This window comes from Chinchilla lanigera, unplaced genomic scaffold (genome assembly GCF_000276665.1).
Source record: "Chinchilla lanigera isolate Chin_1 unplaced genomic scaffold, ChiLan1.0 scaffold00099, whole genome shotgun sequence".
NCBI lineage: Eukaryota > Metazoa > Chordata > Mammalia > Rodentia > Chinchillidae > Chinchilla > Chinchilla lanigera.
Window position 1 is genome coordinate 5,867,893 of NW_004955500.1, and position 19,194 is coordinate 5,887,086.

The window sequence follows — 19,194 nt, forward strand, 5'->3', positions numbered from 1 at the left end:
TACCTTCACTTTTGGGGACTGCTGCAGGGATAGGGTGTTTAAAATGCCACTCTAGCGCCTTTCATGCGACATCAGGCAAGTCTCTATGCCATATCCATGTAAGCTTCGGTCCCAGTACTTCAGAGATACAAGTGGGATGCCAGGGAAAGACCTAGCCCTAACTCCCTTCTTTTATGCATTGGTTCCACAAACATTACACAGTTATTTTGTGTCTTGTACTAAAAAGAAAAAAGAAAAAACCCTAATCTAACTGGAGAGAAGAAAGAATAAGTAGAGTAAAACAAAAACCAAACTCTTATTTTATCTTCTTGGGCTTTTAGAAAGAGCGCCCAGTTATTATTTGCTAAAAGAAAGGAAACACAAAATAAGTGCTAAAACTGATAGAGCTGAATCCAGACTAAGTTTATCAGTTTTATTATTTCTATGTGGGGATTTCAGGGCAAGTAAACAGACCTCTTAGCTGTCAGATGTTTCTTAATATAAAGCAGTCTATCAGGAGAGCCGTGCTGTGCTCAGTGTTTGACGCACTGAAAGTCTTGGCTCTAAGTTGTAAGAAACAAATCTACAACAATACTGCGAACATCGCCTGTCCCTTTGGCCAAAAAGTGTCTGAATTGAGCTTCTAGCATCTGGCTGGGACACAGGTCGGATCCCCTTGTCTGGTACCATCACATCCACGCATGTCTCCATCAATGCATGGAGGCTGGATTCTCTTAGCCTGGATCCTCACCCACACTGAACTCATTTCAGCAAGAAAAATAACCTGTGTGTTTGCTAGAAATAAGTTGTTTATGCATTTTAAGAAAAGGCAAATCTGCCAAAGACCACCCTTCTTAGCAAACGTTACTGAGCTCATCCTCTGTGCCCGTCACTGCACACTCTCATCGCCAGTGACCTGCGAGCCCATGGGAGGGTCCTTTGGTGCAGATCATCTCATGGCACCATCATGAAGGCGCAAGCAGGCAGGGCTGTGTGCGGAATGTTTCATGAATGCCCACAGTGAAGGGGAGCTGTTAGTTATCTTCCTGATTTTTGGTCTACTGATCTAATGCTTACAAATGATTGCTACTTCTGATGACCAGATTCATTCCAGTACTTTCTTTCTCTTTTCTAGAGGGAGGTTGGGATTTTTGATGTTGAGGTGAAGTATTCATTGATAAATAAAAGACTGGCTTTCATTTCCTGTTCCAGCAATGGCAGCTATCCATTTCATAATGTATCATGCACTGAATTAGCCCAGCGGTTGCCTTCGAGCTGTCAGACCATGGCCATGTCCACTGATCTCTTGAGACCATGGCTTAGAAACACTATATTTAGGATTTAGGAGTAAAGCAACACAAAAGCACATCCTTCACAAGATGCTCTCATTCTGTAATGAAGTAGTACTTCAGATGTGCCAGAACTTAGCCAGGGATACCTTGACCCACACTGAGAAGGAATCGGGATATTCTTTTCTCAGTGAAATAGCTTGCTTGGAAATTTTATCCAGGGGTACACTGTCTGGGTTACAGCTGTCTTCTGCTTTGTAGCCAGGCTGGAGCTGATTTTAGACTAAAGCCGCACATATGTCATTTGAAACACTTTCAGATACATTAGAAAGAAGATATTATTTAAGAGTAAATTATTAGCCACCATAATAACAAGGATCTGATGTCATGCACTCATGAGAAAGGAATGTACTAAAATACATGTCCGCACACAAGTTGCATTTAAGGCAACCACAATACTCCGGACCCTGCCTGGAACATTCTCCACGGGGCAGTGCTGGTTACTGTGTCGCTTATTTTTTTTGCTCCTAAAATCAATGAGTAAATTCCATAGTTATGAGAAGAGTTGGCAGCTGGGTGAGGACCTGTGTGTATCCACAGGAAGTGGTTTAATCTCCGCAGACAGCCCCACTCCGTGGTGATCCCAGAGCAAAGCGACAGGGGTGGCAAACACCAGGGTGGGGACCCCGGTCTTCCGGAAGGCTCAAGCGTCACTTTGGGTTGGGGGGGGCAGAAGACATAGGAGATGAATAGTGTAACTATTTTTTGAGAAATTTTTTTCTAGTATGTAACTTACTTAACGTGCATCGCTTTCTCAGTAGTCTTCTAAACCAGATAAAATAAGGTGAGTTGGGCTGTCACTGCAGTACAGCAAACGGGAAAAAACTGAACTATCTGCCAAATTGCGGTGAAGATGCGATGTGACCTGAGAATTACAGTGGTTTCGGCTTTCAAGTTTCAGAAGTTATCTGAACTCCTACTCGCTATTCCAATCCACAGGCTTTCTGAGTGGGGTGCTTTCTGAATTTGAATTTAAGAATAAGCAGCACGATTCTCCCCCTGCATTTAAAAATGCCACCTACAAATATTTACTCTATCTACTTATTAGATGGTCAGTTTTAGGGGCTCCAAATGCCATGTGAGCAAAATGATGTCCTCGGGTGTCGTAATTGTCAGCTTTCCTTATAATCAAAACCACATCAAGGCAGACATGGCACTGATCACGTGTCCATCACCAGAGATGAATGTACTTACTGGGAACAGGACAATGGGCACAGTTAATGTCACCGCCACCAGGACTGCCAGGCGGACCATGAGGAGAGGGGTGTCAAATGTGTACACTCTGCTGTAAGCATGCAGGAGTTCATCTTCAACTTCTCCTACAAGGGGGAAGCAGAGAGTGAGTCCATCCACCTGGCGATGCTGCTTCGGCACTGGTTACCCATAGCATTTTATGGAGGACACGCGGCCGGCCAGTGACTCCTTGAGAGGCCAGGCACTTTTGTTCTTGTTCCTGAACTACCAGCTGTGAGGACTTTGTCCAAAGGAACAAATGCACAAAGTTGCAGGGGCTATCAGAAAGCTGCAAACACACTTCTTGGGGTCGCTTGGATCACAGTAAATCACTCTCTTGATGCAATTCTGCAAACACATTATGGAAACTCCAGGACTAATTATCTCTAATATTTTTTAACATTGACATTTATGATTCCATCACAACATTGAAACACATGCTCGTGGGCTTTTTCAAGGTTTGTTTCTCTTATGGAACTCTTTAGAGTAAATAACAGGCAAGGATGAGCAGTATGATTTCTACAGACTCTCACAAAGAAAATTACTCAGACTAAACCTTCCCTGAGAACAGATTCACTCAAAATCCCAGATACAAATGCCAAAGAGATATTTCTAGAATCTGATGCAGTTTGATGTTCCCATTGTTCTTCTCAAGGTCAGACAAAAAGAGATAAAAATACCTTTTATGCTATTGACCCCAACCGTCATTAACCACAACAAGCAATAAATTAATGCCCAATCTAAAGCAAGTGCTTGGTGAAAAGTCAAATATTAGTCAAATAGAAAACAAATCTATGCAAATGATGGCCTACCACAATGTCCTTTTCTCCCCAACTCATCAGTAAATTTAATTTATCAAGTTAGGCAAAAAAAAATCCAGAAGTTACAGAGACTTACATGAAAAAATATTTATATTGATGCATTGGCTAGTGTGAACATATGCTACTTGGTCTATATTTGATTCCATTACATTTATCTATAGGACCACATTTTATGGAAAAAAATAACAACAATGATACTCCTTTTGGGTACTATTAAAATTTCAAAGAAAAATGTCTAATGTGTTTAATACTCAAATATGTCCACAGTCTAGCTATTTTTTTGGTTGATTTTTCTTCATTTTTGTAGAATATTCTCAGACTGAAAGAAATTCTGTTATATCCTTCTCTCTTAGGAAACCATTCCCTATAACAGAATAGAATAAGATGAGCCCCAAATTTTACCTAATGTCAAAAGCTGCCTGAATGGACTTGACTAGTAAGTAAGAAGCAAGTCCAAACTTAAGAATATTGTTAATTTTCTGCCACTTTCTCGGTAGTTATTGCATCAAAAGTACTTTACCAAATGCAACTGTATTCACTCTCATTGCTTCTATCCTGAAATGGACCAGAAGGTCTAGCCAAAGAAACAGCCTCAGTTACTGGGGGAAAATAACTTAACTTGAGAGTTTTTAAAATAAAACACATGTGAATTCACAGTAATCCAGCCAGGCCCAGGATTCATTTCCTAGGTCAGCTGACAAGGCTAAAATAACATGTGAATTGGGTACGTCTCGTCTACAGATCATGTAGCTTATAGAGAGTAAGTGAAAGAATTATACCTGTGAGTTAACAGTCTTACCAAGATTCACGCAAAATGAATGACTATGACAGAGTGACCTACCATAGAATGTTAGGTAACCAAAGAGGGCAGCAAGCAGGTACATGACTAGCATCCCTGTGATGGAAAGATTTGACACTGTTTGCATCTTCTTCCTGGACCGACTGTAAATAAAAAGAACACTGATTTTAACTTTTTAAACAAATGAAAGTATCACTTTTTAAATAAAAAAAAAACAAAAGAACGTGTGTCTATTGCTAATTATGAAATCACATTTCTAGTCCATAAACATATCTGACATTTCTAGTCCATAAACATATCTGTCCTAAAGAGCTAAGGAGGGTTTGTTTCCATTTATCTTAAATATTTCACTCACTCAACTTTGGAAACAATCGTTTCCCTAGAAAAGGAATAGCCTATTTCATGTCAATAAACAAGTCTGACTCTTGAATAAGTCATGTAATTGACATAAGGATCAAACTGGTTCCTAATGTACAAAGCTTTTGCATTTCACAGTGAAATGAGCTTAATGAGAAAAAGAAAATACTGGAACCAGCAAAGCCCCATTACCAAGGGTCACTAGAAAGCCTGAGATTTTTACCTGGGCAAATTCTGGAAACCATTCTAGAGCATGCCAGCCCAACGGTCAATGAGCCAGCTTCTGGAGTACATGCTCCATGTGATTTTCAAAGTAAATCAAATACATGAAAATGATTGAAAGTGTTCCAAGAAGTTTTATGAGGTAAATTAGAATGTACAGGGAAAGGTATTGCTAACGTCTGGGTGAAAACCCCTGAGAATTGTTATGTGAGGTCCTAACCTAGGGAGAGCAGCTCGAGTGGGCTCCTACCCACCTTACTCCCAACGAGATGTCAACCACCTCAACAGAAAAGGAATATGAACGAACCACAGACTACCCGCTGGAAGAAACAAGGTTCGCTAGCCAGTGTCTCCGTTCAGATAAGACAGTGGAGACCAGATACTGGCACATCCCTTATGGCCGCATGCCTTTTAGATGGAGGCGAGAAGCTGAGCACATGGGTCCTCCATGGCTTAGTAAGGCCACCCTAATTGTAACTGCCGGTCTTCCAGGGTTTTGTCCTTTCCAGTCCAGGTGGTATTGGTTCTTCCCACCCAAATTCACATTCAAATTCCTTACACTGTCAAAATCATTACACCCACTGATTCCTCCTCCACTTCCCGACCCCCTCCCCTGACCCATTATGTCGGAGGGAGAAGAGAAAGGAAGCAGATAAGGTAGCGCAGTGTTTGTGCTGAGTCACACAAAGCTGATTAAAGTACATTACTGCTGAGTGGTTGTGATACAAACTTTCTCTGAAGAGAAAGCTGTACACCATGCTTCCTTGTAAAGCACCTTTGAACATGTGCGCATATTTTCGAAGCGAATTAGGATGCTAAAACGATGGGCGCCTTACTCTTTAAGTTCACTGTAGATGGGAAGGACCTCGGGGTGGCAAACAAAAGCAAATGCTAGGATAGGAATTGCATAGGCCGTCTGTAAAACAAAGACAACACCGCATGTTTAGCATTCCAACACAGACGGCAACCTCAGGCCGTCTCAGTTTATGAAATAAAAACACAGAGGCCACATTACTGAGGTCATGAGAAGCGCAGGTCTCTAACTCACCCGGGAGTTGAATACGAAGTATTTTGGCTGACACTTGTCGTTATGGGCTTCGAACTCTACTCCACTGCCATCGAGAGAGCCCTTGGCCTGGTTCTCATCTGGCCCCGCAGGGTTGCGGTGCGTGTAATCCATCATGAAGTTCACGCCAGTACCGTCGGAGTTGTTGGGCAGTGGTATCACGTGCATTGGAAGTGTGTTGTTGAATGTCAGGTTTCCAACAGTGTGATCCAGAATGGGCAGAGGACAAGGTATCTGAAATTTCTTGTAAATCACCTGGATCCAGTCATTTAAGAAAAAAAAAGTCAAGTTTTTGAGGGAAAATAAAATAAAATAAAGTTTAAAAAATCCGTACATGTGGCCTATGAGTCTGAGGGGAGGGGACTCAGTCGAAGACTGTTTTGAAACTAAGGGGCCTTGGAGATTCCCTCTAGCCCGTGCTGTGAGAAGAAAGCTGGAACTAGGTCGGCAGCACTCCTCACAGGACTGGGGAGGAGTCAGTAGAGTCCATGGCAGGCCTTTCACGCCCTTCTGAGACAGAGCTGGTCATCTCCTCGCTACATTCCAAGTCTTTCATTTCTTCAAGGTAAGGATTAAGTGGGTCATCAAAGTTTCCCTCCTCCTCTGCTTCTTTAGGGAAATGCTTTATACATTTGGCCTCCATGATATTCCAAGAAAATTCTTTCTTTGGGGCAGTGGTGGAATTTCTTTAATTTCACCGTTGTTGCCCTCTCTTTCTGGGCCAAACGTGGAAGAAGAAAGCTCATTCCTGTGAATGTGGGAGAGCCTACCGACGTCTCCTCTGGACCTCTCGTGTCTTCCTTTACCTTTCTACATCCTGGATTACTGTCACGGCCCTGAGTCCAAATAATCACCCAGCATGCATGGAACACACCCTTAGTAATGGCCCTGACATCCTAACCAAACTATTTTTAAATTCATGACCACTCTTTTCTCATTCCAAATTGAAACACAATAAAGTTGCTTGTGATCCAAGAACAGAAACAAGGACACTAATTCAGGCACCAAAAGGATCTCGGGTCACCAAGCTACAAGAACCATGTCAACAAATCACTTACCACACTGACAAAGAACACCATACAGGTAAGAGAAAATCCACTGGTATAACCAAGGTAACCTAGGAGTTAGCAGAAATATTTTGAAAGGTGTACATAACATTTACAAACAGCTTACCTATTAGAATACAAAATAAAAATATTTTTCACTTAGAGAGTGACTTTACCTAAATTTTTGAGAAGAGAAAGCGGAAGAATAATTCCCAAAGACACAAATATGATGAGGTAGTTGCCGTTGAGGTACCATTCCCTAGAAGGGAAAAGAAGGGGAGGGTGTTAGGGCCAGAAAAGATCAAACAGAATGAGTCACTTGATGTCAAAAGGAGATCAGACGTACCCAGAACTTTCTTCAAGTCCCAGGAATGCTCTGATTACTTCAGGTAGCTCATATTTAATGATAAAGAGGTAGCTCGACATTGCTAAAACGGAAAACGCGGCAGCTTAGTGGCATATAAGGCACTGCGGTCACATACAACTTGTAACGAAGTCATGACACTTGGGACATCCGTTCTTCTTGCTAAAATGAACATCTAATCTCCCAAACAGAAAGAGAAGCCACGATGTATTCTGCACTGCTTGCAAGTTCTTTTCAGGAGGACTCATTCAGCCCGCTAGCTTTTACGCGTGGATTGCTGCTAAGGTATCCGTTGATTTTGTACTAAATCCAGCTCCCAGGTTTTCAGGGAAGCTGCAGTTTCAACATTTTAACCTCATTAGTTGTAAGTCATCACGGCCTGCATTAGCTTGCCTGTTTTAGTGTCTGGGGACAATGGTCTGGCAACAAAAGTATGGGCCAAAGAGAGGGCAGAACTGCAAGGCAGAGCCAAGCAGATGCTTTATTACTCTGCCTTCACCCAGGTGGACACAAGTATCTGGTCCTCCATGGTGTCCCTGAGGGGCACACAAAATCTCAGACCACCGATTTTTAAATTGGAATCTTCCTGGATTCATAAAAGAATACAGGAAATGACAGCTTCTCCTCCTATTCATCCATTAAGATTTTTGGTCTTTTCCTCTATATTCTAGTCTGTCCGGCCAAGAAAGAAATTGCACAAAGTGGCAAAGCCTCATGAAGATTTTAGTAAATGATACATAGAATGATCATGACCTGTCCTGAAATGCTAGTGACCTCCACAAACCTTCTCCCAGGAAAAATGAATATGTATGCATACGTTTAACATTACAACTCCGCCTAGAGTTTAAAAATGTTACGCAACCTCCCTTCCCTAGCCCCACCCATTCAGTGAATTATAATTTTAATCTGTTAATGAGGCATGGTAACTAGGCTTAACTAAAAATAAAACTGACAAATTTTACTTGAAAGCTTTAAGTGTGTACGATATCCTTCTGTGCATGTATGCTAACAGGCATTTAAAATAGATTCTTAAAGTTCTTGAGGTATAGTCTAGTGGCAGAGTGTGCCTATTAGGTACAAGGTCATGGGTTCAACCCCCGCACCACAAAAAATAAAACAAATAAAATAAGTAGTTCCCTAAGTTAGAAATTGATCGATTAAGAGTTTTAAAATATTTCCTTAACTTTAAACAAAATAATAGTGATAATAATTCCCTTTATTGTTTAGTTCTGCATATCATTACTTGATCATTTGAAAAGGCCTATCAGATGACAAGATTTATGTTATCTTTAATCCGCAGCTGATTGATATTGGTATGAAATGATTTCTACAATGCCTGATGCATCTTCTGTACACACTGCTTGGTTAATCTTTACAGAGACCTTCACTCAACCTAGATCTTACAGAGGGTAAAGAGGAAATATGTCTGATTAATGGGCTCAGTGAGGTACTATTCAGTTTTAGAACTATGAATTGCTGACTTTCTGTGATGTCACCACTGTTAATGTGTTTGGTTTTTGAAAATTCAGGACGATTCAAACCTGTTTGGGTAATGTCAACATTATTTTGCTAATGCTGAAATATCCACAGTGAATGTTAATTTTTTAGGTGATTGAGAAATTAAGGGTTCTAAATATGGAGTTGCTAAACCAAGAAACAGAAGTGTTTTCTTTCATGCCAAGTATTTGCTAATCATATAAAGTACCCAAACTGAGACATTTTCTGGTTGGTATTATGAAACTGCATCTCACACCCAGAAAGCCACACTTTTTACTCATTCACGGCTGGATGCAAGGGCCGTTTCATTACTATTTTAGAAGAATAACAATGGCTACACTTTCACCCCTCGGTACTGCTGACAGCATGCAGCGTGAATTCAGGGCAAAATATGCCACGTCTGGCTGTTTTAGTTATCAAAACAAGTAAATTTCATCAACTATGAGGTGATCCTGTGAATTTAAGCCTTGGTAAGTCTAAGACTTTGAACTAAGCATAAAGCAATCTGGTGGGATTCAGGAGGTTTAGAGGCTTCTGGGAAAAATTCGGCAACAACCCCAGGGTTACTGCCCAAATCTACCAGACATATAAACATATGAAGACACAGCACTGGACTAGTATGCACAAGACCCTGAGTTTGACCTCCAGCACCTAAATAAATGAATGCGAAATAAACACAAGTTGGGGGCTGGAGCTCAGTGGTAGACTATGTTTAGCATATGTGAGGCCCTGGGTTCACCAAAAAAAAACCTAACACACACCAAAAAAAACCAAACCAAACCAAAATAAAACAAAAAAATCCACAACAACAAAAAAGTCAAACATGACTTCATTTATCTGATAACAAACTATCCACTACCAGCTATGGGGATAGTTGGATAAAGGTTATTAAAGGAATTGCTGCACTCCGGAAATTGTAGATAATTCCATGAGTTTAACAAAGGAGCTGCCTCTTTCCAACATCTCTGTTATTTTTTTATGACAGCGTTATTTGTAATAGTGAAAAAGGAGAAACAACCCAACTTCTCATTAGGAAAGAGTTGGTAAATGAAGTATAGCACATATTTATAACGGAGAACTCAAAAGCCATTAAAAAGAATAGCATACAAATACCTTCAAGGTATACTGTTAAGTTTTTAAAAAGCTACAAGTCCTATTGCAAGGTTATCTAATTTTAACAATATCAATACTTGTTAAATTTGGCATAGAAGGAACCTGGGCAGTGTTTCTGACAATGACTGACGTGGACTTGCCTTGGTCATTTGACCTCTGTAATGTTCTAGTTATTCACAATTAGAATATACTTGCTTTGCAGTTATACGAATGTCCATTTTAAAATAATCAGAGAGTCTCCAGAGACGTGGATAGTGCAGCTGAGAACCAGAGGCTGAACCCTTGCTGCAGGCCATAGGTGGTCTTATTTCCTCCTCACAAGGACCTTGTAAGACTCGTATTTTCATAGGTGGAAAAGTTAGACTCAAAGGAGTAAAATCGCTTTCTCAAAGTCACAGATAACAATGGAAACAGACTCCAAGTCAGGTAGAGCAGACTCCAGAAAGCAGACTCTAACATCTTATTCTTTACTCACAGAGTTTAAAATAACTTTAAAAGAAACAACAACATACATGCAAACAAGGTCAAGGGAGCTCAGAGGAGCCTGAAAGCCTAGAGAGATGGAAAGATGAGAGAGAGACAGAGACAGAGACAGAGAGAGGACACATTTACATGACAATATGTCAGGGTTGGAAGCCTTTAAAAAACATTCAAAGAGAGAAAACAGCACGACTAAGAAAGTGTGGAGGGCTTCTTAAAATATTAAAATGATACTAGCACTGCTGGATGACTGAACAGTTTGCTACAGTCTGACACAGCACCACGCGTGGAAGTGATAGATACAAGACGCGGACACTGGTGGGAGAGGTGGGGAGAGCAGGTCACAAAGACCTTGCGTCGGGATGATACGTTAAATTTTACCTGGAAAATAATGAGGCCAGGCTGAAGAACTCTACGCACGGGAGAAGCAGGAATGGAGGTGAATTTGAGAAAATGTATCTGAAGGATGAACTGGAGGTGGGGAAAAGCTCAAGGTCATGAGGACAATTAGACGACTACTGCAACAGTCTCCTCTAAAAGTGCTGATCATCTACAATGCCGATGGAAGGAGAGGAGAACTCAAGAGATAAGAGATCAAATGAAGAAAATTTGGTATTTGATGGGATGAGGTCCGGGAAAAGCTCAGTTTACTTGTGCGCACGTTTCTAGCTTAAGAATCTGGGTGGCTGCTAGTGGTGGTCACAGGGAGAAGAAAGGACAGAGACCTGGAACAGCAGGTTGGGGCAGAGCAACACAAGAGGAAGACAGTGCTGCTCGTGAAGACTTAGCTGGGATCATGCAGGAGATACAGCCAGCAAGATACCTCAAGTACAGGTCCAGGTGCCTTCCGAGGTCGGAGACGAATGAACCCGTGTGAAGCTGCTGGGCCTCATCTAGAACACTCTCAGAATACATGTATCTAGGCTGTGCTCTGGACATTCTCATTTACCAGGAATCATGAGGGTCCGCAGAACCAAGAACCCTTTGGTTCACATGCTTCTTACGCCCAGCCAGATCCTCGCTTGGCATACCTTCTGGAGACCCTCTCCGTGGAACGCTCTGTGCAGACCCAGCCCTTTGCCATGCCTCCCCATCCCCGTCCCCGTAGTCATTCGCTTTTCCACTGTATTTCGTGGCTCAGTCACACATCTGAAACAGCTGTTCTGACAGTGACAGAAGCAACACTGATGCTTTTATTTCTAAAAGCGATAATTAATGCCATAATAGCATTACAAATCAAGGAAGATTTTATCTTACATTCGACTCAGAGGGTTTTTATACACTATCGCATTCCTAGGTATTGCTATTTTCTTTCAATTAAAGAGTGACAGCAAACCCAAGAAATTTTATTTCTGAAACTCAAAAACAATAAAGCAGTTATTTTCCTGTAAAGTGCTTATTGGTTGCCATGGGGCTTTCCTGTTGATTGACTGTTCTCTAGAGAGTTTACAGGGCCATTGAAAGCTAGATACCCTTACCGCCAATATTTTGCATTGTAATGGAAACGAAAGCTCCAATTTTTCCAGGCCATCCAAACGCCTTCTCCCCTAACTTTTCATAAATTAATGACCCTACAAGGAGAGAGAAAATAATGTTTAGGGAATTGTTTAATGACTAAAATATTTGTATCATATAACTCTACACACAGGTTTCAAACATGTAAATCGTGTTAAAGAGATTATAAACCAAAAAGATGCAACCTCGGTAACCAACAAGCAATAGATTAATACCTACGGGCTGACTCGTTAGAACTGCATATAGCAAGTTAAAACAGTTATTTCTATCATCCCCCTCACATCTCTGTCTTTTTTTCTATTTGGCTTGAACTGGAACGAGTCAGCTTTCACTCCCGCTGTTCATTTGCCCAAATAGCTAAAAACCTCCTGAGGCACACCCTGTTGCCGAGGTTAGAAGAAGATGAAATGTGAAACTGACTAAGATCATCCCCAGGTTACGAAGTGATAGACTGAAATACTCTCGTAGGAGAGTCCAGATAGAATGTCTTGGGCTTCTCAGGTAACCTACCTCCTTCCTTGGCTGTCTTTAGTAAGAGGTGAACTGAATACAGTGACAATATTGCCACAGCAAGCAGCATGATTCTGTAAAGGGAGTAGAGAGTAGAAAATAAAATTTCTATAAGACATAAGACATCATGGTATTAGATGTTACAATAAAGAATCACATCGGCCTCTTCAATCACTAACTTTTTAAAAATGTGTGGATTTGGGGAAAGCTGGGGAACCCTTTCCAGAATGTCAAACCTGCCCTCTGATTCCATATTTCACATGTTTAAACCTGTTACCTGGGGCTCCTAACATTGTTTTAGGGTTACACGGTTGTAGAATCTGTTTATAACTTAGATTTTAAGTGTATGGCAAGATTATCAAACACTACAGCTACTTAACTCAGCCTATGGGTGATCTACGTACCTCACGTGCTCATCAACATTTAAAATCAAAGGCTATTCAAAAACCTGACCAAGCCTCAGGCTAGAATCTTCAAGAACCAAACACGTAGCATCAGTTCCACTTCTACTAATTCTACACCAGAAGGGAAGGTTACTCTGTCCACAGAGGGTCAGACAGCTGCATGTGCAGTAGAGAAAGCAGAAAAAAGCAGTAGGGAAATCCTTTTTTTTATTTTCAGACAGAATAATTTCTGATGTCAGGACTCTGAACATATGTATGTATGGTTTATGTCTACACTAATCAGTATTTCTCCATAAACCATGGATTAGAGCACAGAACCAAGAAGCAGAGTGCAAGACCAGGAATTAGAGCAAAATTAGATTGCAAAACCAGGAATCAGAGTGCAAATAAGATAGAAGCATCTATAAAATAAATGGAAGGACAATACCAAGGTTTATTTGAAATTTTTAAAAAATTTTATTTTGTGTGACGAGCACACACTACACATCTTCCCCATAACTGATCGAATCCTTTGGATATGTCACTACTGTGCAGTCAATACTGTGGATGGAAATTTAGACTATGAATTATATATTTTATAACTACTGTAGCTATTTTGTGCTTTTATTTTCTAGAAAATGTCTGCCAGAACTCTCTGATCAATTATGTATTCATGTATTTTTCTATCTGACTTATAAACTTACCTGTTTTTAAAAAACATGTAACTCAGATTACATAATTTTATTCCTTGGAAAAACAGTAAGTATTCCCTGTGTTCTTCTCTTTTTTGAGGACTCGAACTCAGGGCCTTGTGCTTGCCTGGCAGGCACTGTGCCACTAAGCTACATCCCCGACCCTGCATTCCCTGGATTCTAAACATGTACTTGCTTTGGCAGAAAACACTGAAAGAGAAACCATCAAATACTGTGTTACTTGCTGTGAAGTAAGGGAAATAGCTAAATCAATTCTGCAGTATTTTAACATGCCAAATGCACTCTATTGTGTTTGGTGACTTAATTGCTCTGGCCAAATTAATCTGCTAAATGTTTATAGGCCCGAAATGAGGCTCTTATTTGAAAAGGGGGATATCCTCCCCCCATGAAAATGATCTATAGCTGCAGGATTGGGGAAGAGTTTCCTATTTCTATTCATTAGTGATCTATGTTAACTTCATGATTAATTCTAATATATGTATAATTAATAAGGAGGAGGCTATCTTTTTGTTTAAGAGGCAGTAAACATTGCAGAAACATACAAATATATGAACACATCTGTAGCTAATTGAGATTCAGACCATCAAAAGCTAGTTTATTTCAAACATGACTTATAAAAGTAAAGTTGATAGAAAAGCCATTCAATTAAATAATATTATATATACAAGAGTTCAATCAAAGCACTAATGTGAGAAAACACTTACAGTTGGGATCTTCAGCCCACATAGAGCTGTGTGATTATCTAATCGTACATATTTCACACCATAAATTGCATAATTTATCATCAATGTTGCATTCTTAAGCATTTATTTAACTGTCTAGCATTGTGTTTAGAACCAGAATCTATGCTCGTGTTGCTGCCTAGCATCTGGCTTTATTCTTGTGAAGAATTCACTGCTGCCAACTGTGTCTCAGACAGTATTAGGCTGTGAGTCACGCGCCCAGTTCTCATCCGCAATGATGGACACGATACCCATCTGTGTGTCAGCTACACGAGGCTTCTACTCTTAGGCAGCCTTTGACCAAATTTATTGAAAACATGTAGGTTTAGAATTAAGCTTCAGTCACTCAGTGAATATATCCCGTGCCAAACACAGTGCAAGGCTTTAGGGGTAGACCCGTGTGGTAAAACATGGACAACATTTGCTGGAGCTTATACTCTAGGACAGGAGATAGTCAAAGCATCAGAAAAACGCACCAGAATATGAAAACTGTGGCAAGTGCATGAAAGATTTGCCTCAGTCACAGAAGTCAGCAGAGGCAGCATAAGGAGCTGCACTGTGAAGAGTTAACGAGGTAAAGAAGAAAAGAAAGAGGGTTCCGAGACCATGTGCAAAGCCCAGCAGCAAGAGGGAATCTGGCACCTTCCTGGGGTGGAGAGAAGGCCAGTGTGCCCACTGCATCTCGTTCCCAGGGGGCAGGGGATGGGCCCAGGGCATGCAGGGGCACTCAGGTGTGGTTTGAGATGGGGTGTTTTCCCCGAGTATTTGAAAATCAGACTTGCATGTAGGAAAGGTCTTTTTGATGACCAAATACTGAAATATTTTAAAATCTGTTAAAGAGTGAGGCCCTTTGTGGATCGTTTCTGTGGACCAGCAGGGCCGCTCCAGTGCTTTGGGCGGCTGCACATAAAGTTTCCGCCATTTGGTTAGGGATGGTTATTCCTCGGCTTGCTGTTTCATCTGAAATGAAGATTTGCTAATACATTCTCAAACTCTTCCTGGTCACAGAGTTCACACTCCAGACTGGTCACTGAAGGAGCATCTGGTTATATATACATGCATTTCACCTCCAAACGTAGACAAGTGTGTTTGCTTACATAAAAAGTATGATTCCAGTGTTGGCCATGGCGTAGGATAAGCCCAAGATTCCACTGCCCATGATGGCGTTGCTCAGGTTGAATGAAGACATTCCAAAGGAAGTGGTGCCAGGGTGCTTAAAAAACAGGGACACATTATAAGCAAACACCTGTCAAAAGACCAAGCTTCTCTTGGGTTATTCTTATTCTCACATTATCTCTCTTGAAGAGGGATATAAAACTCTTCCAAAAAGTGAAGGCTACGATAAAAATCACAGCAAGTAAAAGTCATTACTCACCTTCAATAAAAGCATGTATTTTTTCAATGGAATGCAGTGCTTAGTTTTAGCATAGGTCACCATAAACACACACACACACACACACACACACACACACACACACACACAATGCAAGTGGAGGCACACAAACAAGGTCAAACCTGTATGACTGCAGACTACTTTTGGGTTAGAGTGATTTCTCAAAAAAAAAACCAAATAAATTTCATAAATGATTTATGCAGCCATATGGCGAACAGGAAAAACAAGCCCTTATTCCAGTAAGGGCCTGAATAAACAGAGAATGTGCTGATTGAGGCTTGGAAAATTTCAGTCATGCTGTTTTCTCACAGAGACCCAGGTAGAGCAGACACCCGCGGTCCTGTCCGCTGCCCGACATCAGAGATTCACTTACATGTTCATCATCATAATCGGCCAGTTTCTTTTTCCCAAAAAATCCATTTGTCAAGAACTTCTGGCTTTCAGCATCTTCATTAGCAAATTGACTGAACACACACAGAAAAGGAAAATAAGGCATCAAAGCATCTAAATAAATGCTCTAAATTCTGTTTGCTCCAGGTGACCTAAGTAGCTCAGTTAGGGGAGCAAAAACCAAGGTAAGAGAGAGAACACCTAAAATGTTTTTTTTTCCCCTCCTTCTTCACATTAGTGTTCCTTTCAGACAAAAAACTGAGCTCCATTTATAAATAAACTTTGGGAAGGAGGGAGGATGTTATAAAGGAAAGAAATAGTATATTCAGTTGAAACATTGTCTATGCCACATTTCTTTTCCTCTAAAGAAACAATGCAAGGAATAAATTAAACTGGAACTAATTTTGTATAGAAGAGTACAGGCTCATGATTCTGAGTTTTCTAGGTTACTACCGTGCCATCATCAACTTTTATTAATTTAACGAATATTTGTTACATGGCTATGTGAGCCTCATCTCATTTCATGCCCAAAATACCCCTATGAGAGGAACAGTCCCATTCTGTCTCAAAAGATGCAGCAACTATGGCTAGCAGAGTGAAGGAATAAGCCCCCACCTGCCGGACTCCAAGTCCACGGTCTTCCGCATGTGAGACAGTTGCAGGGAGGGGCCTGTACTGGTATCTCCTCTTTTTTGGCCCTGTGTGCTTATACACATATTCCTTAGAGGAAAATAGTTCACTCATAGCTCTGTGTGATGTGTGGTTTGCGTACGAGTGCATGTGTGTGTGAGGATGTGTGTGTGTGTGTTAATTACGCTGCAAATATACATGGGCTCTTAGATACTGTATTAAACTAAGAAAATTATTAAAGAAATCCAGTGAGTTGTTGAAGGACTTGGGGGAGGACAGGACTGTCAAATGTCACTATCCACACAACACTGTGATCACTGTCTTCTTGGGCACAGGCTAGAAGACGACACACTGGTCCTAACGCCGCGCCCTTATCATGTCGTTCAGCTCCTGCAGTTACAGGCGAGGGGCTTCTAGGTTGGGGACTACAGGGCAGTCACATTTCCAAAAGGCTTGACAAATGAGGCCAACCAACAGCACTGCACCTTTGCCCACCAAAATACCACACAGCCTTTTTGACGCTATTATAGAAAATGCTCAACTACGGATGTTTCTTCAAAGTGCTTTGTAATTAGATTAATCACGATTTTTAGGATATTTTTTGCATTAAAGAGTAAGATAACATAAAGAGCATCCTTTAGAATAAAATAGCCATGAGAAATACAGTGAAAAGAACTATTAAAGAAAATCTGCCCAAGTGATCTTCATAATAGGAGCTAGTCCTAAAATAGCTGGAGAGGAACAGGGACAGCAGGGTTAGTTTTTGAGATCAGACAGCAATACGGGGCATAAATAGAAAGAGCAGGTGGAAGCTCAGAGTTTGATGTGCTTTTCTAGAACTTGCGGGGTAGACAGCTCTGCGTGTGCAAGCATGTTTCCTAGCATTCTGCCCTGCTTCTCAGAGGAAACTCAGTGCCCTCCCTTACTGACTTCTTCCACTTCCACCCTCCCCCTGCACACACTTTTTGTGATTCTCTTTAGCAGTCTGTGGTTGATGCACTTGCTACATGAGGACTAGTACCTAACGTTCATGGCTGGAAACTGAGACGATTGGGTAGAATGGGACTAAGGATGATAAACACAGACGCGTAACTTGGAAGAGGAATTTACACTCAGGAAGGGCCAACATTCTACTTTTCACTGCACTCAATAAACTAAAACTTCACTCAAGTGGTTTTTAAAATTTAGAATTTGAAAGTAAACAGATTATCTTTTTTGTGAGGCATTTGCATGCTCTTATTTTGGCATAAGAGAGTTACAGCCCTAATTCATGCCAAGATTGTATAAAATACATGAGAAATACCCTCAGTGTGTTAAATATTTTGATACTAAACCCAGAATGTATTGAAAATATAACTAAAATGATCCCAAATAAATACAGTATGTTGAATTGCTCAAAAAATTTACATTTTAGGTTCATTCCAAACCAAACATAAATAAAAACCATCTCTTAAAAGTGATGATAAAATTGCAAAATGATGATTTGTGTCTCAGCCAGGAGTTTAAAGGCAAATCATCCTGAGTGGTCCAGGTTGTATAAAGCTCTTCTGTGGCAGCTTTTGTAGGGCTAAATGGAATAGCTCTAGGACTATTCCTGAGGCAGTGTCCCACTCAGCTCAGCCAGCCTCTGCAGAGCTCAAATTTGTATGCGTTTCTTTCAAAATCAAAAGATCCCATGGACTTGGGTCAATTTACTAAAGGTGATGATAAGGGGAAGAAAGAGAAAGAATTTACTGACTATCTTCTGTGTTTCACATGCTTATTTATTCCTCAGAAAAGTAGCTGTTGCTTTGCCATTTTACATTTTACACCGAAGCTCAGAGAAGATAAACGTTTTCCAAAGTCAAGCAACTACTCTGCAGACGTCAGCGCCCTTTGTTCTACCGCATTCTTTTCTTGAAAGTCACCCAGTAGAGAAACTGCTGTGAGTTACATGTCACTGTCCTCACCAACCTTCAGGTTCACCACACAGAACTACTTGACAGAAAAAGTGCTTCCTCCTCATGGCCCTTTCTAGATGTGAATGGAAAGAGAAGTCCTTTATTGACGATAATATTCTTTGTATTGTATTGTTTTCGTCTTTGTTGTTGTTATTTTGTTATTTTTTTCTCTTTAAAATAAAAAGGAAGATAATATTCTGTACTTTGGGCCTAGTTTTGGTCAAAAATTCCTTTCTGAGCATCTCTAATTGTGCACAACTTGTACTTACAATGTTTCGTGGGAAAATAAATTACTTATATAACTATGGTGCATGTGCTATGCACAAGGAAAATATGAGGTGTGATATGTGGTGGGAGGCAGAGGTCATTGACCCATGGGACCTGTGCAATTACCTCCTGGGTAGCCAGAGGGAGCACAAAAGAGCGGTGGTCATTTCCACCTGGGGAAGTAGAGGCATCTGGAGAAGCCTTCCTAGGAGACTTGACATTGAGCTGATTCTTAAAAAGAGGAGAAGCACTGAGACAGACAAAGCCGGAAACAATGGCTGACTCCTGGTGGGCGGAGCATAAGAGTGAAGGCAAGGGGGTGTAACTAGGAGCAGCGTGAGAGACAGGGCCAGAAGGTTCCTATATGACAGCAGTGCCTAGTATAATATGTACATAACAGCTAAT

The 19,194-nt window shown here is 40.9% G+C and overlaps 1 protein-coding gene across 4 annotated transcripts in view; it reads right to left on the reverse strand.

Annotated features, from left to right (window-relative positions):
• The window catches only part of Slc38a4 (solute carrier family 38, member 4), a 65,519-nt gene that overhangs the window by 8,327 nt on the left and 37,998 nt on the right, over positions 1 to 19,194 (reverse strand). For all 4 annotated transcript variants that reach the window (XM_005406600.2, XM_013505723.1, XM_005406601.2 and 1 more), the window contains 11 exons: positions 15,936 to 16,026; positions 15,267 to 15,382; positions 12,352 to 12,425; positions 11,805 to 11,897; positions 7,219 to 7,300; positions 7,049 to 7,131; positions 6,885 to 6,943; positions 5,809 to 6,081; positions 5,597 to 5,676; positions 4,224 to 4,324; positions 2,523 to 2,647 (listed from right to left, as the gene is read on the reverse strand). In XM_005406600.2, coding sequence (XP_005406657.1) covers positions 2,523 to 2,647; positions 4,224 to 4,324; positions 5,597 to 5,676; positions 5,809 to 6,081; positions 6,885 to 6,943; positions 7,049 to 7,131; positions 7,219 to 7,300; positions 11,805 to 11,897; positions 12,352 to 12,425; positions 15,267 to 15,382; positions 15,936 to 16,026 — 1,177 coding nt within the window. The remainder of the gene's footprint in view (positions 1 to 2,522; positions 2,648 to 4,223; positions 4,325 to 5,596; positions 5,677 to 5,808; positions 6,082 to 6,884; positions 6,944 to 7,048; positions 7,132 to 7,218; positions 7,301 to 11,804; positions 11,898 to 12,351; positions 12,426 to 15,266; positions 15,383 to 15,935; positions 16,027 to 19,194) is intronic.